Here is a 27121-nt window from a genome sequence, read left to right on the forward strand (position 1 = left end):
AGAGTTCTCCCTGAAGAACCACCCTGAAGCTTTTACTCTGGATCTTCTAACATACTATGGGTTATCAGTGTAATATTCAAATTATCCATCCGTTTCCAAATGCCCTTTCATTAAATGCCAAATTCCTTTTCTGAATATCTTGTATGCAAAACATCATTGATAATGTGCTGCAGTCTACTTATATTCACTGTGCATATTTCTGTTGTACTTTGAGTCAACCTGCAGCTTTGATTCTTTAGGTATCATAGTGTTTTATGATATAGTCACAAAATATCAACTAGAGAATATTTGGTTTAAAAGTTCAGGTTTTACATCTGTGAGCAGTTGGTATCCCAAAGGACTGTGCAATTTCCCAAATACAACCCAACCCTCTCTCTTCCTCCTCTGACTTTCTGATCCTAGCTCATTGTCCATTTGTTATACCTGTCTAAGGCAAAGAATTTACTAAATGTGCTACCCACCCAACTATAAGCCTAGATAATAGGCATTCTTCATTTATTTGATGAAAGAATGGTGTAGTTAAAGAGCCTTGGATTTGAAGTCAGGGAGCCTGATGCTTCAAGTCATTTTACTTTGGGGTTGGGGGGGAGCTTGGTTTCATCATCTAGATAATGACAGGGTTGAACCAGATGGTATTTTGGGCACCTCCAGACTCCAAATTCTAATACATCCATCTGACCCAAAGTTCCCTAAAAAGAGGAGAGCCCTCAGTCTCTTTCCTTCCTTAGAACCAATGCTAGGCTTTCAGCCAGACAGTCAAAAAGCATTTATGTCTTCCTCAGTTCGGAACTTTGATTTGAGAGAATTTGACTTTAACCTAAAGTATATGGGTCAATGGCTTCAGCATTGGTTGATGATAGTCCTTTGAGAACACTTATGGAATAATTTAGTCTGTCTCTTCAGGGTCATGTCTTTATCATTTAATCAGTGTGGATCCATCACAGTGAGAAGGTGAGATGCATCATATGTCTTTGGGTCCATAAATAGCCTTCAGGGCATCATAAAAGTACTTTGGATTGTTACTACCAGTTTTAAATTGAATTTCATCTGTATTCTTGCTAAGTCAAAAATCCTGTATGTCTCTCTAAGCTTCTTTTGCCCTTTGCTTTTGATGGAGTTACACTGCTTTCTTAGAGACAAATGAACTATTCTGCTGGTAAATCCTGTGGAGTTCTTGTTTTTCTGTTAAGCAGCTTCTGAATTTCCCCAGAATTTTTTCAGCAAACCTATCTTAATACTTGTGAGTATTCTGGCCCCCATGAGTAAATGTGACAAAGTTCCGAATGCTTATTTTATTCCAGCTGAGATTTACAAGATTTATTCAAAAGCAAACTGCAATCTTCCAGGTTATATAGCAAGTAGAGCTTATCCCCCAGAAATTCAAGGATACATCCATTGTCCATCTCTATAAAGAAAAAGGAAACAAATTGTCCTGTGATAATGGAGGGTGGGGTGGGGCAGAATCCTCTCGCAGTCATTACTGGCAAGATTCTTGCCAGAGTTCTCCTTAACAGGCTGATCCTTCACCTGGAAGATGGATCTAATAGAGTCTGTGTGGTTTCAGAAGGAAATGAGGAGTAATGGATATTGGGTTTGCTGCCTGACGACTCCAGGAGAAATGCCAGAAGAAGAATAAAGGTCTGTATTCCGTCTTCGTTGATCTGACCAGGGTCTTTGATATTCTCAGTTGTGAGGGTTTGTAGAAAATCCTGGCAAAATTTGGTTGTCCAGAAAGTTCATCAATATTATATGTCATTTTCATGATAGCATGCTTGCACAGGGTCTGAGTAACGGGCAATGTTCTTGAGCTTTCCCCGTCACCAGAGGAGTGAAACAGGGCTCTGTTTCCCATGCTTTTTAACATGATGTTTTCAGGGATGCTGTCAGAGACCTTCAGTAAGGATGAAAAGACATCAAGGTCAGCTATCACACCGATGATACTAAGACACTGAGGTCCTTTCTCAAGCTGAACTGCCAAGCAATCAGTCCCTTCTACAGAGAGCACAACCCCAATGGACTGGCCATGTTGTCTGAATGCCAAATGTGTGTTTGTCTAACAAACAATGGAGAATTCACATGAAGTGTTCACATAAGATACTATCAAGGTATCCCTGAAAAACTTTGGAATCAATTGTAAAACATGGGAGACACTGGCATAGGATTGCCCAGCATGGTGTGCTCACATCAAAGAAGGCACTATGCTCTACGAGCAAAGCAGAATAGCAGTAGCTCAAAAGAAACATGAGATGCATCCATTTAGAGACATTTACCCTCCCAATGTTCACGTGGAGGATTTGTGTCTGACCTATAGTGGTAGAGTGTCCCAGACTTGTATTGATTTGATCATCTATAGTGGGATATACCTTTATCTTGACCCCAATATAGTGATTCATTTTAGTCTTCTTTGAAGATGAAGGACTACAATCAACTGAGTGTCTATTATGTGCCAGCACTTCACTGAATGCTAAGGATATAAAAAGAATTTAAAAGAAAGGATATAAAAAGGAAAACACAGTCCTGTCCTGAAAGAGCTCACAGTCTAATGGAGAAAGCAAGCAAATAATGTTCAAACAAGCTAGCTACTGGACAAGTAGGAAGAAACAAAGGGAAGACACTAGATTGAAGAGAAGCTGGCAAAGACTTCCCAATTGTAGAAGATGAGATTTTAGTTAGGAATTGAAGGAAACCAGGGAAGCCAGTGGGCAAAAATGAAGAGGGAGAGTATTCAGTGAAAATGTCCAGAATCTGGAGAGGGGGAGTATGGTCATTGGGAGGAAGATGTAAAATGAGTGGAAAAGTGGGAGGCTGGGTTTTGAAGGGCATTGAAAGGCAAACAGGATTTTGTATTTGATCTTGTAGATCATAGGAAATCGCTGGAGTTTTTTGAATATTTGGGCTCAAAGAAGCCCAAGGGACTGTAAGGAAAACACTGCACAAATAGTTGGATAGGCTACCACCTACTGGACAATGACTTGTACATGAGTATGAGTGGATCCACTGAATCGTCTTTCTCAAGAAACATGTTATATCCAATTTACCAAAAGGAAGAAAACAAGAAGTTATGGCTATGCTTTGTACTTAGTAGACATTTGAAGAGTGAATGAATGAGGAACATGAGCCGAGATGATGAAATAGCGGGAAATGACTCAGTTGAGTTACCTGTGATCACACAGGTATTGCGAAAGAGGAACATGAAGCCAAGGCTTCTGACTCCCTTGCCAGTTCTGAAGTGAATGACACCATCACACTTGGTCAAATTCTTCAGACTTTTGAAGAATGAAATATTGAAGAATTTGAAGTATTGAAGAATGAAGCACTAGAGGGTGCTGTGGTCAGAGACAGTGACCAGGATAAGTACCTCGAGAAAATATTTACTCAGCTGTCCTCAATATCAGAAAAAAAAAAAAAAAACAACACTAGAAGTATGAGTCCATAGCTCTTGGGGTCTTTCATCTTCTGGAAGCTGGAACAGCCTGTTATCTTCTCCTTTAAAACTGTCCTATCACACCATCTTTACCTGAATTTGAGTTTCCACTCTCAAGAAAATATATCAAACTCATTTCTACTACAATGTACATTATAACTAACAACTTAGTTTTCTCTGTCCCGGGAGGATTTGTATTCAAAAAATAGTCCAGGTCTTGGGCTAAAAGAATGTCTTTCTTATGGGGGAATTCCAGCAAAAGACAACTGGAAGTTAGTAAAGGTGGAGAAAAATCACATGATTTACTGAAACCTGTATTATTGTCAATTTGCCCTTCCCTGACTTTTCCTTTAAAGCTATTCTATCACACCACCTTTACCTGGATTTAGTATCCACACTCAAGAAAATATATCAAACTTATTTCTACTACAATGTACATTATAACTCACAACTTAATATTATTCTATGTCCCAGGAGGATTTGTATTCTAATAATAGTCCAGGTCTTGGGCTAAAAGAATGTCTCTCTTATGGGGAATTCCATCAAGAGAGAACTGGAAGTTAGTAAAGGTGGAGAAAAATCACATGATAGTTTACTGGAATGTGGATTGTCAACTTTGCCTTTTTCTAACTTGTAACCACTTCCTTTCTTTAGGATTCAATTTTCTCATTTTTAAAATGCGGTTAAGAGCCCCACCCTTCCTTCCTTCCTTCCACCTATAAGGTTTTGAGATTCAAGCATCTACTCTTGAAAGATCTGCTCCTAAAATGTTGATTATCTTAATGGTTTTCTGTGCTATTTCTTTCTCACTGTCATGTGCTAAAGCTGATGATTTAGAAGCAAACAAACAGAACAGTTGACCACCTGTGTATGCAGCCCAGAATTGTGACCTCTGAATAATGACTGACTGTATCCCACCCTTCCTCTAAAAACCTCTTTATGAAAAACAGTTGTCCCGGCAATGGAGGGGATTTGGGGGAGGGGAGGAGAGAGACTATTTTGTTTCTATAGCAACAGGAGGCACCAATGAAGAGACCTATTACAGAGAAGACCTATTTCCAAGGTTCTTTAACTCCCCTCAGAGTCTAGCCTTGGAAATGGAAATTAGAAGTTATTGACTCATCTTTGACTCCTTTTAAATTCTGAGAAATTAGGGTGTTGAAGGGTGTGTAGGATGAGGGCCAAGCCCTGATCTATCCCCCAATTTTTTATGACTGGTGAGGGGAGATTTTTGTTTTTCTAAAGCACTTCTCTTCACCCTCACTCTCCAGCTTCCCTTAAGCTTCATAGTTCCATTTCTGACAGTTAAAATAGCTAGAATTATTTCTCGGCTCTTGACTTCAGGGATCCCTAGTAAGAGCTCTTCTGGGGTTTGTAGGGGGAATGGTTTCTGCCAACAATCAGGCTTATTTTACACAGCCGAGATAACCAGTTTTGTTCATCCAAAGATGGCAGCTTTTGTGGATCATTTTATGAGGCCCTGAAAGTGAAGGGAAAGTGGGGGTGTAGATTAGGGTAGGGTAGGGGAAGAAATGATATGCTAATAATTTAACTAGTTACCTATTCTCCATTGCCTCTGAAGACTTCACAGGAGCACTTTTTGGTGTAACATTTTAGTGGAGGTAAACAGAAAATCCCCCGAAAGAAATCCAGAAAAAAGGTAAGAGGCTGGGGATGGCATCTTTAAAGCATATTAGCTTTCTATTCTAACACCCCTTTGGGTCATTGTCCTTTTCCCTTCTCTAAAGAGTACCCCTGATGGTATCTCCCACTAAAGTGGAGAGGGTACCAAGACTCAAGATATAAACATAACTCATACTTTATATAGCACTTAAATATTTACATATGCTTACCATAAATCTGCAAAGAGGCAGTAGAAAGAGCCCTAGAGATTCTGGAAACAGATGATGTGATCCTGTCTCTGACATAACCCTGTGTGATCTTGGACAAGTCATTTAAAATCTCTGAGCCTCAATTGGAAAAAAAGGAAAGGCGGGACTAGCTGGCCTCAGGAGGGGTGGGTTTGGGGTAGGGGTCTTTCCTAGCTCTAGATCTGTGGCTCTAAGTCAATAAAACAAGTACAGTTTATAGAGGAAATTGAGACCCAGAGATTAAGTTACAGAGAAGACCTATTTCCTAGGTCGTTTTAATTCCCTTCAGGGTCTAGACTTGGAAATGGAAGTTTGATAGAAAGCAACAACTCTCATCTTTGACTTCCTTTTAAATTCTAAGAGATTAGGTATTGATTTGATCTTTTGAAAGGGGTGTCTAGGATAAGGGTCTAGTTCTGATCTACTCCCAGAGAGCATCACTGCAGAGACAATTCATTTTATTCTACCAAGTTTCTGAGTTCAGTGCTACGACTGATTGTGATCTCAGGCAAAAGAAGAATTGTCTAGATTGGCTTCTTAAACTTTTCCCACTTGCAATCCTTTTTGTGAAAGGCACTTTTATGTAACTCTGGGTTTATAAAATTATGGGGATTTAGATTAGTAGGGTCTCTTTTTCATACAACCAAAACTAGCAGGAAATTATGGAGTAGACTGGACTGAAGAGAGAAATTCCTTTGTAGATCTTCTTACTCACTGTTCTGGAGCTATTATAATATATACATATAGTATTATTATTCTAGAGTTCATATTCCCCGGTTCTTTCTTCAAAGCCTAAGGCAATTGTTGAATCAGACTGTTTGGACTCTCCTTAAGGTGCTGCCTTCCATGAACAATCCCCACCCCCCTCCCTTGCTATTACTACAAATTCAGGAAACTCTTCTCTCTCCTATCTTATTTACCTCCAGGCAGAGTTCTCTTAAATCTTCTCAGATAACATTTGGTTTTTCTGATAACTCATCTTGGGTTAACAGGAGAATGGATTCTTCTACTCAGGGTTCTCTCTCCGTTTCTTAAAGATACATAAAAATCATAACCCCTGTCATTTCCTTCTAAGAACAACGTCATCATTATTTTGAGCTTTCCATAATACGATATATTGTTTTGATGTTTACAAAGTATTTAAAATAACAAAAAGGCACAAATCAGCACAAAATTCGGTAAGTTTAGAAAATGTAAAAAATATTTTTCAAAAATATTATAAATTATATTTTATATTATTACAATTAGAATAAAGATAATACTGTGATAAATATTTTATGTTATATTTAAATATTATAAGAACATTATTATAAGATATTAAAAGAAAAGGCTCTTGACTCTTGAAAAACTGCTGATGCCTATTCTAATACATGATCTTTACATTTTCTTTCCTATGATTGCCCAAAAGTGAACCCTTTACTCTAGTTACCCCAGTCCCTATATTTCTTTGGCAATAAGATTCTCATTCTTACCTCTATACTTTTGTTACTACTGCCTTGAATGTCCTAAGTTCCAGCTATAAAATTCCATCCCCTTTTAATTCTAACGTCTTCCCTCTATTAATTATTTCTTGGTTTATCTTGCATGTAGCTTGTTTTGTACGTATTTGTTTCCATGTAGTCTTCCCCATTAGATTGTAAGCTCCTTGAAGGCAAGGATTGGGTCTTTTTGTTTCTTTTTGCCTCTTTTTGTATCCTCAGTGTAACATAGTGCCTGGTTTATAGTAGGCACGTAATGTTTTTGAATGATTGACTGAAATGATTGAAATGACAAATGAGTAAACTGTCCCTCACCTCAAGACAAAATTAATATAAACTGAACAAATATCCCTCTCATTCTAGGAGAGAGAATCAAGAATGTCTGTCTTTCTCTCTCTCTTACAATTATATCAGAGTATGGAGCATAGCTGTACTCAGCCTTTTTGTAATTAAGGGATTTCTTGGTACCCATCTGTTGAAATATGAAAGCCTAGGTGCAATCCTATCTCTTTCATAAACCCTCCCTGATATCCTTTGGAGTACTGGCTAATTTTTACTACTGACTTGGACATTCAATTATATATGTTGTCTGATGGCTTCATATATTGATTTGTAAGTTTTCTAATGATCATACTGGTTTCTAATGAGAATACTGGTTTTCATTGTATCTTTGAATTCTCAGTATGTAGAACAGTGCCTTACTGGGGTAAACTTGTTGACTTGGTTTGGACTTTACCCAAATAATTTAGCAGCTTCTGGGAGACAAAAGAACCTTATCAAATACTTCTCTCACCCCATCCCTACCCCATGACTTCTGCCATGCTTCCTTCTTCCTCATAATGCTTTTCTGATTTCAGAGACACTGTGTCTCTCCAGTAACTAAGCACAATGCTAAATGTAGAGTAAGCCCTCAGTGAATACTTGTTGAATGATTAAAATGTATTCACTATGAAAACCTTTCCACTCTTGGGAATGAATAATTGGGTTTCCATAAGAATTCAGAATTTACCAGGTCACTGGGAGAAAAAAAAATCCATAAATGTGATCCTGTTTCAATTTTATGAAATGCACTTAGTCTCAATTTGGAAATCATTCTTTATACCTGGCAATTTGTGTAAAGAATCCTCATCATATCATATTTTGTTACATCATTCATTTTCAGGAATTCCACAAGGGAGCTGAGGAACCAAAATTCATAGGTACCAATTTCCACTGGGGTGGACAAGGTCAGAGACACTTGTGAGGTACTTCTTGGAATCATAGTACCACACTACTTAAGTAGGGCATTAAGTTTTACAAAGCACTTTACACATATCTCATATGCAACTCTCTAAAATAGATATTATTGTCTCTGTTGTATAGATGAGGAAACTAAGGCCAAAGAAGATTGTGCTATCATAAGGAGATTAAGTGTCTAAAGGAGATTCAAACCCATGTCTCCCTAATGTTAAGTCCTTGATTCTAGGTATTCTTCCGAAATGTTATAGTTGGAGGAATTTAAGTAGTTTAGCCCAATCCTCTCATTTTGCTGCTACTGAAAAGGATAAAGTGATTTTCCTTATATCACACTAGTTAAGTAACAGACTCATTTGGGAACTAGCTTAAGTTTATCTGATTTGTAAATAAAGAACTTGGAAGAGAACCAACAATCCCTTTGAGTTCCTGGGAGGTGGGAGAAAGTTGTAGGGGAAAGGTGCAGGGACAGTGCGCAAAGAATTCAGGTGGCAATATCAGGCATTTTCTCTGTGATTCAGGTAAGTTAACCATAGAAAGGGAGCAGAGAGCAGGGTATTCATCTCTGCTTGGAAAGGGTAGGAACAAATAACTTCAGATATCTTTTCTCTTCCAGGGTCAGTTTTGAGCTCTGTCTAAATTCTCCCCAACTCTGGGTTTCCCTAAGTGTTGGAGAGTTGTCTTTAGCTCTCCTCACACACAAACCCTCTCTTCTCTTTCTTCATTGCAGTCTTGCTGTCTTCATAGCCTTGGAACCAACTCCTATAGCTTCAAATTCTGTGCCATGTCTGATTCCTCTTTGATATACTGCAGCTGCTGGGACACTCGGAACTTGGGGCCCAAGAAACTCCTCAGGGCTTCCTTACTCTCTCCCTCAGGAAGGCAACCCAAGTAAGGAGGGGGAAGGGCAAGAGACTCAGAGGAGTCAAGATGGTGGTTATTGATGGTGTTATTATGTCCTGGACAAGAATATGTTAAGTAAAATAGTAAACATGTCAGTAAAAAAACTCAAGAAACATTCCAGCTTGGCAGATAACCCTTGCCAAGCAAACTGGAGTTGTGCCCTGCATTCCCAGCAATTCTTGAGCATATTTTGGTCTTGTCGGCCATACTCCCCTGTTAGAGTCCTCATCAGTAGCATCTTAACATGTCAAAGTGTGTGACTCTGGCCAAGTCATCTTGGCAGTGCCCTAAGGTAAAGCAACTAAGCACTGGTGGAATGTCTCTTATCTGGGAGCTCCCTATGCCAATGAAATCACTGATCCAGTCCCTAGCCTTAAGTGTGGAAGATATGTTGTTGAGTTAGTCATGTTTGACTCTTTTGTGATCCCATGGACCAATTGTTCATAGGTTTCCTTGCCAAGTTGGAGTAGTTTGTCATTTCCTTCTCCAGAGGACCAATGGATCCTTTTGTCAGGCAATCAGAGGTTAAGTTTGGCTTGTCCAGGATCATACATGTAGGAAGTGTCTGAGGCTGAATTTGAATTTATCTTCTTGACTCTGGGCCCAGTTCTCTATCAGCTGGCTTATAAAGAGTAGTAAATGAGACATATTAGAGGAAGGACAAAAATGGAGAGGGAGAAGAAAAGGGGGAAGGGGAAGAGAAAGAAAAGAGAGAAGGAGGAAGGGGAAAGGAAAGGAGAAAAAAGAAGAGTCAAAAGAAAAAAGTGGAAGAAGGAAGAGGAGGACATGGAGAAAGAGGAAGGAGGATGGGAGGAAGAGGAAAAATTCTAAAGAAGGGCCTCAATCTCATAGGATTTAGAGCCTAAAGGGATCTTAGTGACCATCTAGTGACCATCCCCCTCATTTTATGGAGAAGGAAATTAAAGAAACTTTTACTCCACTAAGATTCTATAGACTCCAAACAAAAATTCCAAACAGATTCAGATTCACACTTTGTGACTACAAATCCATTGAGCTTTCTAATAACTCTGTTAATAGCCTTTCTAATGTACTACTTAACTTAACCAATTATGGGGAAGTTTCCTTAAAGTCTGCTCCTTAATGTTTTTATGAATGATAGACTCATTTTGAGGAACAGAATGGACAGAAGTCCTTCTAAAAAATACCTTCTAGTCTCCCTTGTCTATAGGGAAGAGTTCACTTAGATGGGTATTGGTGGTGTCTCCAAGCACCAGGATTCCCTGAAATGGTATGATGAGCTTGACATTTAGTGCTAATATGTGTCTATGTGTTTAAACCACTTTTTTTCTTTTTAAAAATATGTTTTGAACTACCAGATTAAGTCCTATATCATCTGCCTTGAAGGAGCGAAATTACTTCCTACCACCACAAATTAAACCCCTCAATGGCCCAAGGTAAATATTCCTACCTGCTTGGAATGGTACCAATTGAGATTGATTAAAAAATTTAGTTACTGCCCATGGGCTTCTTCAGTCCTGTTTGATTCTTGCCTGTTGTTGTTCAGAACTTTCAACTCTTTGTAATCCCATTTGGGGTTTTTTGGCAAAGATTCTAGAGTGATTTCCCATTTCTTTCTTCAGTTAATTTTACAGATTAGGAAACTGAGGCAAATTAAGGTTAAGTGAGTTGCCCAGGATCACACAGCTAGTAAGTGTCTGAGGCCAGAATTGAACACAAGAAGATGTCTTCTTGACCCAGACCTGGCAGTCTTTCCACTATGTCACCTCACTGCCCCCTTTATTAATCACTGTTTTTTTGTGTTGTGTTATGATCTCTGAAAGATGTCTTTAGTTTTTCTGCCAATTTCAAAAAGTGATGACAAAATATCTGTATATTTGTTAATTATTTTCATTTAGAAGAAACCACAAATCTCTCAAATCTAATATTTCTAGCTAAATTTAATTCTTCATTTTCCTTTTTTTGCTTATTTTTCTGTTATATTTATCCAGTTCTAAAATAAGAACAAAAAAATCTCCTACAATTGTTGTTGATCCTTTTTACAAAGCTTTTCCTCATTAACTTAAAGACTATGCCACTTTGTGCATTGGAGTTGAATAATACTATTGTTTAGTTATCTATTTTGTCTTTAAGTATAATGTAACTTCCATGTTTAGCTCTTCTGACATGTGAAATTTTTAAAATTCTTTCGATCCACCACCTACCTGCTTCCTATTTACCTTCCCAATACCAAGTTCCTTGAACTTATTTAAAATATTCTTACCCACTATCTCTTTTTTCAACTTTCTCTATCTCAACTTTCCTTCATATTGCCCTTTCCTTTTTTCTAACCTCATTCTTTGAATAGAATTCATTTGTGGCACCCTTTTCTAAGACATCATATTATATAGACTACCTTTGGCACCTAAACTAAAATAAACATTTATCCAATTCTGAATCCACTATATTTCCATCTAGTACCATATTTCTTCATGTTATCCACAATAATATCATGAAAGATTTCATCAAATACTTTGTTAAAATGTAGGTAAATTAAATACATATATAAGTATATATACATATATATATATTATTCACCTAAACTACCAGTCAGAACAATAAAAAATAATAAGAACTTTCCCTGCACTTTCTGCTCCACCCTAGCACAAATAGCAAGAATAGACAGACCTTGCTGAGATGTCAGGAAAAGCTTCCTTTCAGTTATCGACTGAAAATAGATGGGATACTTTGGGAAGTGAGGGGAGGGCAGTATTTCATCATTGCTAGAGATATGCAAGAAAAAGTTAAATTATGTCTTCTTGGTTAGAGGTAATTTTTATTAAGATAGGTATTGGATTTGGGGCAGCTAGGTAATGCCATGGTGCACAGAGCACTGGACTTCAAGTCAAGAAATCACTTCCCAGAGTTCAAATCCCATCTCAGACATTTACCAGCTATGTGACTCTTGGGCAATTCTCTTAACTTTTTTTTACCTCAGTTTCCTCATCTGTAAGGTGAGCTGGAGAAGGAAAAGGCAAAGCACTCTAGTTAATTTTTGCTAAGAAAACTTCAAAATGGAGTCCCAAAAAGTCAGACATGACTGACCAAAATGAGTTGGACTAGATGGCATCTTTGTTCCTTCCAATTCTTTTAAGAATTTATTTCTAGTTTTAAAAATGGGACATTTTTGGGAAGGGATATTTTTCAAAATTTTAAAAAATATATTGTTATTTAAAACAGAAGCAACTTTATTTTAAATGTGGTCTTTTTCCATTAGAATTTCAGCTCCTTGAGGACAGGTACTTTTTTCTCATATTCCCAGTGCATAACTTAGCACATAGTAAGTACTTAATAAATGGTTGCCAACTTCTCAACCAAAACTTAAATCAAATGTTGTTTTTTCCCCACATTATTATCAAATAAATAAAAATGTGCACAGCTAAAGTACCATTGAGATGATTTTGCAACTGGTAGAACATTGAGGTGTTTTGTTTTGTTTTTTAATTGTTTCTTTTGAGTTTGTCAATGAATGTTACTTTGTATATATACATATTGAAATGTTACCTATCACTTCAAAGATCTTCAAACTAGAAATCACTCCATTCCCATGTAAGAAATGCACCTTTTATTTCAAATTACCTGCTATGTCCTCAGCCTCAATACCCTTAAAATGGATCTTGCATATTATTTTCCAAATAAAGAGATAATAGACCTATAGGCAGGATGTCTCTATTCTTCTACCATCATATTGAGGTTGTCAGAGAGGTAGGCTTTTCAAGCAAGAGATCCTGTAGATCAGCAGCGAGCATCCCCTACCTAACACCCTAAACTTGAAAGAGTAAGAATTCCACATCCTCTTTATCCCCTAACCCCAAATTTAGGAAGAAAAGGTTCTAGGAGGGAGAAAGCACTATTCTTTCATCCTCATGCAGGACCTTTCAAACAAATTTCCAGTGATGAAAAGCTGCCTCCAATTTCTTCAGGGCAAACAAAGGTCACAATAGTAATTGTAGTAGTGAGATAGTGAAAAAGAAGTGTGATAGTAGTAGAACTAGTGTAGTAGTATAGTAGGAGTAGTAATAGTAATATTAGAAGTTCTAGTGTAGTAGTATGGTAGTAGTAGTGTAGTAGCATAATATAGTAGTAGAAGTAGAAGAAAATAATAATAAAGGATCTAAATTCTTATTGAATCACACTACCATCATGATAGGTTTTAATACCTAACCTGGTACTCTGAGAAATCTGCCAGGGTCAACTTTTCTTAGGGATTTTATGACTTGGGACAGAAAACAACAGGAGTCTCCAGAACTTTGTGTTTGTCTATAGTTCGCTGATAGTTTTTTTTTTTCCTTACAGAAAACAGGTACAATCCAAAGAGCATGCATCACAAAAAGAAAAGAAAACCCATGAAGTGAGTAAAATGAGTGATCATTTTTATAGGATTTTGATTCAAACCTTAGATATCAATTAGTCCAACCACCTGATTTTATAGATGAGGAAAACCAAGTCAGGTATATACTATGTAATTTGCTTGATAATAGGTAGTGAGTAGCAGAAACAGATTTTGAACTGAGATCTTCTTGACTCCAAATCATCTATTCTTTACTACCATTGTGCTTTTTGAAGGTCAATGCTTTCTCTAAATTAGGGGGGAGGGGGATGTGATTACAACTCAGGTCTCCTCTGAAGGGGGAATCTGAAGATGAGACTTAGCATCTATGATTTTCTTAATTTTTAATTACATTTTCAATTAATAATATTTATTTTCTCTTGTTTTCACCTCCTCAGGTCCCAATGTCAGGAGAAGGGAGGGGGGAGAAAGAAAAATAAAACCCTTGCATCACAAATGTAGAAGCAAGCAAAACAAATTTCCACATTGGCTCTGTCTAAAAATATATGTCTTCCCAGCTTTGGGGATAAAAACTCACTATTTGACAAAAACTGCTGGGAAAATTGGAGACTAGTATGGCAGAAAGTTGGCACTGACCCACACCTAACAACATATACCAAGATAAAGTCAAAAAGGATTCAGGATTTAGACATAAAGAGTGATATTATAAGCAAATTAGAAAAACAAAGAATAGTTTATCTCTCAGATCTGTGGAGAAGGAAGGAATTTGTGGCCAAAGAAGAACTGGAGTTCATTATTGATCACAAAATAGACGATTTTGATTATATTAAGTTACAAAATTTTTGTACCAACAAAACTACTGCAGACAAGATTAGAAGGGAAGCAATAAACTCGGAAAACATTTTTATATTCAAAGGTTCTAATAAAGGTCTCATTTCTAAAATAGAGAGAATTGACTCAATTTTATAAGAACTCAAACCATTCTTCAATTGATAAAAAGGTCAAAGGATATGAACAGATAATTTTCAAATGAAGAAATTAAAATTATTTCTAGTCATATGAAAAGATACCCTAAATCATTATTGATCAGAGAAATGTAAATTAAGACAACTCTGTGGTATCACTACACACCTCTCAGATTGGCTAAGATGACAGGAAAAGATAAAGATGAATGTTGGAGGGAATGTGGGAAAACTGGGACACTGATGCATTGTTGGTGGAATTGTGAATACATCCAGCCATTATGGAGAGCGATTTGGAACTCTGCCTAACGGGCTATCAAATTATGCATACCCTTTGATCCAGCAGTGTCTCTACTGGCCCTGTATCCCAAAGAGTTCATAAAGGAGGGAAAGGGACCCACACAAAATGTACAAAAAATGTGGCAGCCCTTTTGTAGTAGCAAGAAATTGAAAACTGAATGGAGTCCATCAGTTGGAGAATGACTGAATAAATTGTAGTATATGAATGTTATGAAATATTATTATTCTGTAAGAAACGACCAGCAGGATGATTTCAGAAAGGCCTGGGAAGACTTACATGAACTGATACTGAGTGAAATGAGCAGAATCAGGAGATCATTGTGCATGGCAACAAGAAGATTATATGATCAATTCTGATGGACCATGGTTCTCTTCAACAATGAGATGATTCAGATCAGTTCCAATGATCTTGTGGTGAAGAGTCATCTACATCCAGAGAAAATCTGTAGGAACTGAGTGTGGTTTACAACATAGCATTTTCACTCTTTTTATTGTTGTTTGCTTACATTTTATTTTCTTTCTCATTTTTTCTTTTTGATTTGATTTTTCTTGTGCAGCAGGATAATTGTATAAATATGTATGCATATATTGAATTTAACATACGTTACTTCTCATCTAGGAGAGAGATTGGGGAAAGGGAGGGGGGAATTGGAACACAAAGTTTTACAAGGGTTAATATTGAAAAATTATCCATGCCTATGTTTTGAAAATAAAAAGCTTTGAAAAAAAGAAAAATAATATATTTTTTGTTCTACATTTTGAGTCCATCACCTCTCTATTATGAGATGAGCAATATCTTTTCATCACTGGTACTGGTCCTTGCCAAAGTAGAAGGCAGTAGGCTACAATCATGGTTTAGGAGAGTTCCTGATTCTTTAAAAGTTAACTTTGTTTTTAAATGAATTTGTTATTATGTAATTTTTTGCCTGATTCTGCTCACTTTACTCTGCATTAGTTCATAAAATTTTTCCTGAGTTTCTCTGAAACCTTCCCTTATGTCATTTCTTTTGACACTATAGTATTCCATTACAGACAAATTCCATAATTTGTACTTTTTGTCTGTACTTTTCTATTTTGAGCACTAATTTTTATTTTTATTTTTTCATTTTTAAAATAATAGCTTTTTATTTTTCAAAATACATGCCAAAATAGTTTTCAACATTCAGCCTTGCAAAACCTTGTGTTCCATATTTTTCTTCCTACTTCCCCAACTCCTCCCTCCCCTAGACAACAAGTAATACAATAATAGGTTACAGGTAGGACACTGATTTTTAAAAGGTAAATCATTTCACATAAAAAGATTTTTAAAAACTCTTTTAGATTCTTATTGAAGAAGAAACCTTTCTTGCTTTTCTTAAAGGAGGTAGACAGAAATTGAAAGGGAAAATGGAAGGAGGACTTGAAAGAATTGTAGAATTCTGAGCCTTACCTGATCTTGTCATTTCACAATCCAGGACACAAAAAAGATCTCTCCTGGATTTACCTACTCTCGAAGTGATGAAGAAATTTCAGTTATATTGGGAGATGAGTTGTTTGAAAGGCCAAAAAAGCCTAAAGAAGATCGTATGCTCAGACTTTTACTGCCCAGGTAATGCCTTTGACAACTTTCTAAGAAGGGAGGGAAGGTCAGCGAAAGCTGACATTTGAAGGTGGTTTTACCACACTCTCCCCATGAAACAAACTCTATACAAACTCTATACTCTAGTTTTATTGCTGTTTTATGGTAAAGAGGATCCTGTCTTGGGGTTCTAACAAGCATATAGGAGTTAACCAGTTGTCCAGAAGTGAATCAGTCCATAAGCTGATTATCCATTTTCTGAAGTGTCTCACACATATTTTCTTACTATGTGTGTCATAAAATTTTCTTCTCTTTGGCACTGGTCCTGGAGAGTAAAGGCTCATTCAGGTCATAGAAGTTATGTGATCTGAGGAAGAGAATGATAATAGAAAAAAGGGACAATGTAGAGCCCAATTACCATGTCCCTGGAATTTCAAGGGAAGCTCCAGATTCATACTCTATAGAATGACCTCTAGAGTGGCAACTTCTGCTACAAACATATATATCTACTTATGTTTATATAAACTATATGTGCTAGTAAGACTAATGAATTTTACAACAACCTGAATTTAATTGGTTAAGAATTGATAGAGAAAAATTCAATTTCTGGGAGCAAAAGTTGGATTAATATTTCAATTATGATACATAAAGATACAATAGGTCAACTTATGTTCTAGGATTTTCAAATCTGTATGTAGCAAAACAGAAAAAATATAAATCTAAGGAAAACAAAAATAAACATTTGTAAATAAATAAATAAATAAATAAAGCAGCTATACTATAGTGGATAAAGTTCTGGGCTTAGAATCAAGAAAACTTCCATTCAAATCCAGCTTCAGACATACTATGTGATTTGAGCAAGTCATTTTAACTTCTAATTGTACCAATTTCCCCATCTGTAAAATGGGGAATAATGGGTTTTTTGTGAACATCAAACATGATTATATTTGTAAAAGAGCTCAAGTCAATACCTGGCACATAGTAAGTGCTATGTAATCCTTATTTCCTTTCCTAAAAAGAATTAGGGTAAAGCAAGGGATAGCTGTGGAATGGCATCAGGCAGGAAACTGGGAGTATAATAACAGTACAGGTTTCTAGGATGTTTTGCAAATTATATTGTACTTTTCTCAAAAATAGCCCTAAAAAGTATGGGGAGTAAGAACTGCTAATTTATTTATATTTATAGAGTATGTTTCTGAAAGTTTTAAGTAATTTGTCCATTTAAGAACTGGAGCTTGAGTGGATATCTTTTCAATCAATCAATAAGTCTTTATTAATTATCTCCTGATTGCATATACAGCTCTCCTTCATCTCCTTACTTCATTGTTATCTGCTGAGGATATTTTGATGTTACACCAGTCTGGGGTACATATATGTTTAGTATTGATATTACTTCATTGTCTATGGCACCTTTCGACTGATTTTTTCAAAATGTTCCTCCTCACCAGTGTTTTGCTTCTGACTACCCCCTACCTCAATTTGCCCTCTCTTCTATTAGCCCCCCCACTCCTTTTCTTGCCTATTTCCCCTTCTGCTTCTATATAACCCTTCCTTCTATATAACTTCTCCATTTTCTTTTCCCTTTCTACTCTTACTTTTTTATGTACTAAGATAAAATTTTATACCCTGCTAAGTGAAGTGTGTGTGTTATTCCCTCTTTGAGCCAAATCTGATGAGATTAGGCTTCAAACAGTGTTCATCCCCTTCCTTTCTTTTTCTTTAATAGGTTTTATGTGCCTCTTCATATGATCTAATTTACTCCATTTTACCACCCCTTTCCTTTGCTCCCAGTACCATCCTTTTTCCACCTCTACATGTATTTTTATATCATTACATCAAAATCAATTTATACCTATACCCTATGTCTATTTATTATCTAACTGCTCTAATAAAGATACAGTTCTCATGAGTTCCAAACATCTTCTCATGTAGGGATAGTTAAAGCTTTAAGTAACTTTTTTCCTTTACTGTTTACCTTTTTATGTTTTTATATTGAATTTTCTGTTTAGTTCTGATATTTTCAGCAGAAATGCTTGAAAGTCCCCTGTTTCATTGAATATTCTTCTTTTCTCCTGAAAGATTATGTTAAATTTTTCTGGGTAGTTGATTCTTGGCTATAGTCTCAGCTCCTTTGCCTTATGGAATATCGTGTTCCAGGCCTTCCAGTCCTTTAATACAGAAGCTTCTAAATCCTGGGTAATCTAAATCCTGTGGTTCCTTAATACTTGAATTGTTGCTGGCAAGTTAAAGTATTTTTTTTTTATCTTATAATTCTAGAATTTAACTAAAATATTTCTTGTAGTTTTCCTTGTGGTGGGATTTCTTTTAGGTGGTGATTGGTGGATTATTTCAGTGACTATTTTGCCCTTTGGTTCTAGGATATCAGGACAGTTTTCTTTGATGATTTCTTGAAAAGTGCTATCTAGGCTCTTTTTTTGATTGTCTTTCATGTCCAATAATTCTTAAATTAATTTTTCTGAATCTTTTTTTCCAAGTCAGTTGTTTTTCCAATGAGGTAGTTTACATTTTCCTCTATTTTTTCATTCTTTTTAGTTTGTTTGACTGACTCTTGGCATCTCATGGGGTCATTACCTTTCATTTGCCCAATTCTGGTTTTTAATGTGTGATGTTTTTCAATTAGCTTTTGTACCTCCTTTTCTACTTGGCTACTTCTACTTTCAAAAGTGTTGTTTTCATCAATGGATATTTTTTGCATTTGGCCAATTGTGTTTTTTAAAGAATTGCTTTTTTCAACCAATTTTTGTCTTTCCTTTTCCAAACTGTTGACTCTCTCACATACTTCTCATTTCTTTTCCCAATTTTTCTTCTTCCTCTCATTTGGCTTTTAAAATCCTTGTTGAGCTTTTTCAAGAAGGCTCTTTGGGATTGAGACCAATATATATATCCCCTTTTGATGTTTCACACATAGGCATTTTGTCCTCTTCTAAATTGGTGTTTTGATGTTCCCTATCACCATAGTAGCTTTTTATGGTCATGGCTCTTTTTTTTGTTTCTTGCTCATTTTTTTTCCTATTTCATGGCTTTTTAAAGTCAACTCCTTTAGCTTGGAGCACAGAGGTCATTGTCCCAAGCTTCTTTGTATGGCTTTAAGCTTTAGGGCATTTTTGAATTTGAGCTTTGAGCACTAAAGCTTCTGGTGTTTGATGACTTGTTCACAGCACCAGGGTAGCCCAACCTAATCCCACCTCTTGTGGCCTGGTTTCTGGGACTTGCAATTTGCCTTCTGGACTGGGATTGGAGGCTCCATCACTGGTGTGCTGTACTACTGTCCTATTGAACCAGGATTGAGATGTTTTGGCAGCTGATCTGTTCTGTGACTGAGGCCCTTCGGCAGACTTGCCCAGACAACCATCTGTCCTAAGCCATCTCCCCTTTCACCCAAGTGAAACTGACCTTTCCTGAAGTCTTTTCAAAATATCTTAAGCTTTAAAATTGTTCATTGCATCTCTTTATGGGTTCTGTCACTCCAAAATCTATTCAGAGGTTTTATTTCACATTGTTTCTAAGAGAAACTGGGGAGAACTCAAGCAACTTCCTGACTTCTCTCCATCATCTTGGCTCCACCTCCATAACCAAGGATTCTAAGAACTAGAAATGAGAAAGAAAAGTTCCTTATAGTAATGGAAGATGGCCCTTGCAGTCTGGGAGATATTGGAGACACTGAATAAAAAGGTGACTTGTCTCTGTGAAGGAGAAAAGGAAGAGACTAAAGGCCGGGGGGGGGGGGGGGGGGGGAGATGCAATGAACAATTTTAGACTATTATAGGATAGGTGAAAGGTGTTGAAGCTCGGATCTATAGGTCTGGCTTTATGGCTAAGAAAAAAGGAACATATGTAAGGGGGATGCTTGTGAAGATAAGAAAGACAAGATTTGGCAACAGATTAGATATGTGAGACTGAGGAATGGAAGATAAAGCCAAGGTGGAGGATGATTCCCTCATAATAAAAATAAAGCTGAAAAGAGGGTTGAGTAGGATGGAAGACAATGAGTTCTATTTGTAACATGTTAATTTCGAAATGCCTGTGGGACATCCAGTTTGAAATGTTTACTAGGCAGTTGGTTGTTTAGAACTTGATCATAACACAGAGACTGATTAGACAAAGCTTTCGGAATTACCTTCATTTAGATGAAAATTAAGCCTAGAAGAAGCCTAGAAGTGTAAAAAGAAAAGATGAGAGGACTCAAATGGGTGATCCTTGAGGTAAATCAACATTTAATGGATACAAACAACATGGGTGATGATCCAGTAAAGGAGGCTGGAGAGAAGAGTGGTCACACAGATAAGAGGAGAACCAAGAGAGTGGAAAAAACAAGAAGTTTCAATAGATGAGGATTGAAAAAAGGCCATTAAATCTGATAAAGTATCATTAATAATTTTGAAGAGGTAAGGTCAAAACCTACTGATTGTAGAAGAGAATGAGAGAAATGTAAGTAAAAAAGTCTAGATAACTTTTTCAAAGAGTTTTATTGAGAAAAGGAGGAGAAATATAGGGTAATAGCTTGTGGAGATAGTAGTATCAAGAATAGTAGTATCAAGAATAGTCTTTTTTAAGATTAGAAGAAACTTAGAGATGACTACACTGGAACCAATGTGAAAAAGACACAAGAGGGATGGAATCATGGGTATTTGTAGAGGGTCTGACTTTGGCAAAGAGAAGGGTCTACTCTTTAGGAGTTTTACTCTTCAGGAGTTTGTTACTCTTTAGGAACAAATGAAAAAGCATTTGCTAGGTACAATGTCCCAAGCACTATGCTGAATGCTTAGGAATACAAACACAAAAGCAAAAATGGTCTCTGCCCTCAAGAAGCTTAAAGTCTCACGATGACTGACAATATATAAATATAAAAAAGGTACACTTTGATCTAGGAAATTTATGAGAATGATATTTGGAACCATAGGAGAGTATATTGATATTCTCTATCTAGGTACAATGGACGAATTGATTTGATTATGATTTATGGCTCCAGAACTGGAGGAGAAGAGGGTAAGACTACAAGTGCTGAAATAAAGCACTTGGTAAAACTGGAAGAAGATGGCCTTCAAATGGAGAGTAATAAGCACAGTAGCAAGGGCTTTCCTGAACTAATGGTCTGAGAGAGGCAGTCATCTCACCAATCTGGATTTCAAAACTTCAGGGCAGAAGTTCCTCTAGAGCAGCAAGGTAGGAGAAAATAGTATTCTCAGTATCCTAGAAGTGACATAAGCATCCTGGCCAGGGCTTTCCTGAAATAGTAGTAGTGGACGAAGTGGCCAACAGCCAAGTCTCAGAAGCAAGGCCTTTGGCAAGGTCATGGAAGAGGTAGCTGAAGAGAAGGCAGGAGAGAAGAGACTAGAGTAAAGAAGACAGGGATGATGTCAAGGGATCATGAGATGAGAAGATAGGAGGAGCTCCCTATGAATGGTCCCAGTTTTCTTGAGAAAGTAGGGAACGAAGTCTTTGGTTGAGAGGGTGGAAGAAAGCTTCTATTAGAAGTTTGAAGAGAAGAGAAGATTTGGAACAGCCACTGTGATGAGCCTCTTGTTTTCTTTTCAATGCTGTCCTATAATTCTATGGTAGTTGGGGGAAATGGGCAATAGAATAGAGGCAATAACCATCCCAACTCTGTTTGACAGTATAGCTTTAGCCAGTTGAGGTCAGTGGCAATTCCTCATAGCCCAATTGCTCTTTATTTTCTTCTCTATCTTCTTCTTCAGGTATCATTCAATACCTGAATATTGAATGAAATGTGAGTATTAAATATGTAGATCATGTAAAGAATATGACTTTCTCATTTGTTTCTTCTTCATTCCTTTATCCTGTGACCGTTATATCCCACACTCCTACCTTTTCTTATCCTATATTTTGTTCAATACTCTTATCAGGAATTGGGTATAATTATCTAAAGATTAGTATAGTCTTTTAAGATAGACTGTGGTGATATGCCTGTCACACATTCAATTATCCATAATGCTATTTCTGGACAATTCCACATCATATAGAAAATATGACAACCTAGACTTCTGACCTTCAGAAAACACCCCTTGGACCATTTTTTACCCTACCCCCAACTCTTGACTATGAATTCAGGTCTTATTGACCTACCCATCCCAATGTGTTTCTGGCCTATGTCCCAATTTTCAGCAATTAGTTCTAATTCCAAATCCTCTAACCAGCCCCATGTTTCACCATTTTTCATTAATCCAAGTTCATAGCAAATTCTTGGTACATTCCCATTTCTTTCTAGTCAAAAGGGTCCCATACCATCCACTTCTTTTTGGGTGAACTGAACAAGAATACCAGACAGTTGTGGCTAACCAACCTATTCCTTTAGGGTGCTCCTCTCAAGCATGATGAACTGAAGGCATGACAAATACTCACCAAGCCTGTAAACAAGATAACTTTGCCAACTCAGCCAGTTACTCTCTCATGTCTCTGGTTGGGCATGAAATGGTAAGCTATGTGAGTGAGAGAACCATCTCTGCTTTGCAGGACAGATGTCATTCTTGACTTAGAAAATCAGATTGCAGAGCTAACAACGGTGATAGAACAAATAAGCAGGGATCATCAAACTTCTCAGAAATTGGTGAGTTGCTTTTTAGTTTTACTTGGTCAATTTTTTTCAACGGGAACATCAGGGTCATGGTTCAAGCCTACTATAGGAAGAACTTTTCTATCTGTTAGTTATAAGGAAGGGCTTTATTTTTACTCAGCTATTTAGTAGTTTTGCTCCATTTGTGATGTCTAGGCACCAATGGAAATACTATAAGACTATCCTCACTTTCCCTTCTCCTTTGATCTTTCCTATTTAAAATGGGTCAAAGGAGATGTGAAGTGCATTCTGAGGACTTTATGATGTCCATTGATGCTTAATCATGTCTGGAGTAGGCAGCTCACACTCCCTGGGACCTTTTGCCTTGAGTTAGGTCAATAGAGAGGAGAGAGGATTCATTTACTTCTTCCAGAATTTTCCCATATGATGGAGTTGTCTATCTCAGTCAGATTAATCCAATCAATTAATTAGTTTCACTGGGTGTTCTGATGACAGCTCAGCCAGTTTGTGATACTTATAGAAAACCATCACTTATCAAAATGTTGTGCTGCCCCATCACTATTCTGTTTGACCAAATGTATTTTATTACATCTGAGTAAGTTTAGGATTGTCAGAAAATTGCCTTCATAATTAAAGATCAGGGATAGGGATACCATCCAAAGTTCATGTGCTGTAGAAGGTAAATGTGAAGGGGATGTGGAAGGGGGAATTTTCTGTGGGCTAGAAGCTTCACACAAGTGACAGAATATCAAGTGGGTCTTGAAGGAGGGCTGTACTTGCTGTTAAATCCTTACCTGTCTTTCTAGCTTACAGAAGAAATGGAAAACCGGTACAATGATCTCCAAAAAGAATTTGAAAATAGCAAGAGGTACAGCCACTTGAAGGAAGGGGGAAATTAAGGAGAGGACCATGTTGGTCTGTCTAAAGATAATGGGGTAGTTGAGCTTGGAGTCCTTTGAAGAGAGCATGTTCTGTTTTCTCTGTGATACAATCATTCTGATGCCAAAAGATGCTAGGCTGCACTGGGACTTTCTCACCCACTAGGTTCTTTCATTCCCCAGGAATTAATTTCTTCTTTTTAAAATCAAAGTGATTATTTTTGTCTTTTATAGAACACCTGAGAGACAAAAAGTCTAGAGGATAGATATATGTAGGCTTAGAATCAAAGAAATCTGAATTCTAATCCTTTTTGTAATATAATGTTAGCTATATGACCAGAAGCAAGCCACTTCTCCCCAATATCTAACCATCACTTATAGAAATGTTGCTAATTTGTATCAGTGGAAGGAATCTCCACTTAAGAGCAATTCCCAAAACCAAATTGCAAGTTGAAACTAAAAATAATGGCGAAAGAGAGTAAAAACAATCAAATATTTATAGAGGAATCAAACTGCAGCTCAGATACTTAACTATGTGACCATGGGTGCTTTATCTAACTTCTTGGAGTCTTATTTTTTTTCTCCTGGAAATTGGGTATAGACAGTTGAGTGATCCATTAAGTCAGTTCACCCTGTTTGTCTCAGTTTCCTCATCTGTAAAATGAGCTGGAGAAAGAAATGGCAAATCTTTTTCTTTACAAAGAGAAGCCCAATGGGATCATGCAAAATTAGACACAACTTAAAAATGAGGTAAGAAAAGTGGGTATAAAAACATCTTTACTCACTACTTCATGGGGTTTTTGGGAGAAAGAGGTTTGGTACATCTTAAAGCATTAGGAAAATGAATTCAAGAAACTAATATAGCTTCCTATCATCTTTAGGGATCAAACTCCTCTCATTTGATTCTTCACAACTAAGTTCTAATATCCTTTCTCATGCTTATACATCGCCTCCTTTTCACACACTTCGGTGGTACAGTCAAGTGGACCTTCCTCCCATTCCTCATGTGCAATAGTCCATATCCTGTCTGACATGCTGAAGGCTCATCCTACCTTACCTCTGTCTCTTGGAATCCTTGATTGCCTTAAAGGTTCAATTCAAGCATTGGCTTCCAGATAAGTCCAGCCAACTGCTAGGACCTTCCTCTCTACCCTGCCCCCTCCACCAATTACTTATGCAATATCTATTTGGTATAATGGTATACAATTACATCTGTATACATTAGCCTTTCCCAGTGGAATATGAACTCCTTGGGAGAAGGAGCTTCTGCTTTTGTACCACTAAACACTATACCTGGCAAACAGCAAATTGCTTATTGGTTGATTGGGATGAGTATTTTGCTTTTAGGATTCTTTCTCTAAAACAGCTGTTAAAATTTTCTGTTCCACACTCTGCAGTTTGTCCCACCTTCGATTCTCTCTTCTCTCCCTTGTTCTGTAGCTCTATCTGCTAGTTAGGAAGCAATAAGAATAGCAGTTAGTGCAGGTGAGGAGGCATAGAGGGGAAAGAGGAACAGAAAGACTGAAATGAAAAGTCTCTTTGTGAGTCAATGACTATCCTCTCAACATTCACGGTAGCTTCAAGAGAAAGGCATTTCTGAACCCACAATTTTTTCTTTTGATTTTAGCTGCTGATCTCTAGGAGTCTCCAAAGTAGGGTCCCTAGATTCCCCTGGCTCCATGGCATGATCACAAGAAGTTTACAATCACGGAACCAGAGGTCAGGAAGATGGGTCATATCCTATCCACTCCAGGATTGTCAATGGAGATTTGTCTTCCACACAAACATGACACCCTTTATACCCACTATTGTCCAATACTCAGTACTCTTTCTATGCCTGTGCAATCTCCTGATCTTTTTCTTTTTGTACCAGGGATGGGCTTCTCAGGGAATATAAACATAGCACCAACACTAGTACCTCTGGTTTTGAAAAAATTTCTGTCCTCAACATCCCACATCTCCCTTTTTCCCCTTTCCTCCATCTCCCATTGCCTTGTAGATGCACAATACTGTGTAAATATTCACCTATTCTACTCAGTTCACTTTTTGTCAGTTCATATAACTCTTCTCAAGTTTTTCTGAAGTTATCCTGCTCATTGTCTCAAATAACACAGTAGTATTTCATCACAGTTATTCACCACAACTTATTTAGCCCTTATTGATAGGCACCCTATCAGTTTCCAATTCTTTTCCACTCCAAAAGGAATTTCTATAAATATTTTTGTACATATGGATCCTCTTCCTTTTATTTTGATCTCTTTGGGATATATCCTTTAGGTAGTGGTTATTATTGGTCAAGGGGTATGTTAATAACTCTCTTTTAATAATTTTCTTGCATTGCTCTCATTCTTTCCCCCAATTCTCCTCTCTTGCTCTTATTTAATTTTAATACCATTTTTGCTCTTTTAAAATCTTCTTCTTTAGCTTTTTTAGGAATTCTTTTTGGACTTATGTCCAAACTTCATTTTTCATTAAGATTTTGCTTATTTTCCCAACATTATGTTCTGAATTTGTGTCTTGACCTACCCTGTCACCAATTTATGGTTATTATTATTTGTTATTGTTTATTTATTGTTCTAGCCTACTTCTTGAATTTCAACTTTATGTTAGAATTGGACTCTGCTTAGCTCTGGTTGGAGGTGGGAGTGGGGAAGAGAGGTCACTGTCTCAAACTTGAGGTTTTTTCACCTTGCTGTTTTCACAGCTAGTTCTAGGGGTCTATAAGTTTTCAAAGTTTCAAACAGAAAACACATCAGTGTTTTGGGAAGAAATGTGGCCCAAGTATGACCTCTGTTTCCTTGTGACCACAAGCACTAACAATCTTCTCTGCCCTAGAATTACAACCCAGAACTTACCGATATTAAATGTAAGTGATAAAAGTTCCTAGTATTGTCTCTGCTGCTGCCATTGTTGCTGCCACTACCTCTGCCCCCAAGACCCGTAGCCTCTAGAGTCCTCCATCCTGATCAACCTCTCCTTCTAAGCTCCTAAATTGTCCTGGACTGGGAAAACTGTCTCATGTCAACCTTTTTTAAATTATGCTACTCCTCAATTTGATTTGACTCATTATTTTAAAATTATTTGGAGGATAATGTTGAGAAAGTTCAGCTAGCGAGTTTTATACTCTCTCTCCTCCACCATCTTGGTTCCACCTCCCCACCCATCTTTTGAACTCTGTGGTATTTGAGAGCATTGCCATCCTTCTAGCTATCCAGATTTGCAAGCTCTCAGGTCATTCTCTATACTTACTCATCCTATGTACCCAATCAGTTGTCCAATCTTTCTACTTCCTACATCATCTTTTGTCTATACATAGAGGTACCATCCGAATTCGGTCTCTTATCACCTCTCCCCTGGTTTGTTGTAATAGCCTTCTAATTGATCTTTCTCCCTCCAGCTCCTGTCTTCTCTAATCTTCCACAAAGCTGCCAAAATGATTTTCTAAAAATGCAGGTCTATGTCAACTCTCCTCCTCAGCAAACTCCAATGGCTTTCTTTTATTACTAGAACCAAGCATGATTTCATTTTTATGTCTACACTTCTTAAATTTTATTTTTGTGTAAGTTTTATAACATAAATAACTACTATGGTCATTGTTATTGTTGTTCAGTAATTTTCAATTGTGTCTAACTCTTCCTGACTCTTTTTTTTG

At 37.1% G+C, this 27121-nt stretch overlaps 1 protein-coding gene across 7 annotated transcripts in view; it reads left to right on the top strand.

Annotated features, from left to right (window-relative positions):
- Nucleotides 1–1493: 1493 nt before the first annotated feature.
- FLACC1 (flagellum associated containing coiled-coil domains 1) overlaps nt 1494–27121 on the top strand; it is a 52580-nt gene continuing 26952 nt past the window's right edge. The window contains exons 1-8 of one of the 7 annotated variants that reach the window (XM_031958340.1): nt 4386–4487; nt 5007–5084; nt 8737–8897; nt 10247–10324; nt 13224–13278; nt 15935–16068; nt 22531–22624; nt 23398–23459. In XM_031958340.1, the coding sequence (XP_031814200.1) occupies nt 8791–8897; nt 10247–10324; nt 13224–13278; nt 15935–16068; nt 22531–22624; nt 23398–23459 (530 nt within the window). In that variant the 5' untranslated portion in view covers nt 4386–4487; nt 5007–5084; nt 8737–8790. The other 6 variants (XM_031958338.1, XM_031958341.1, XM_031958342.1 and 3 more) reach the window with 6 other exon arrangements.

The sequence above is a fragment of the Sarcophilus harrisii genome, chromosome 3, assembly GCF_902635505.1.
Source record: "Sarcophilus harrisii chromosome 3, mSarHar1.11, whole genome shotgun sequence".
Classification (NCBI taxonomy): Eukaryota; Metazoa; Chordata; class Mammalia; order Dasyuromorphia; family Dasyuridae; genus Sarcophilus; species Sarcophilus harrisii.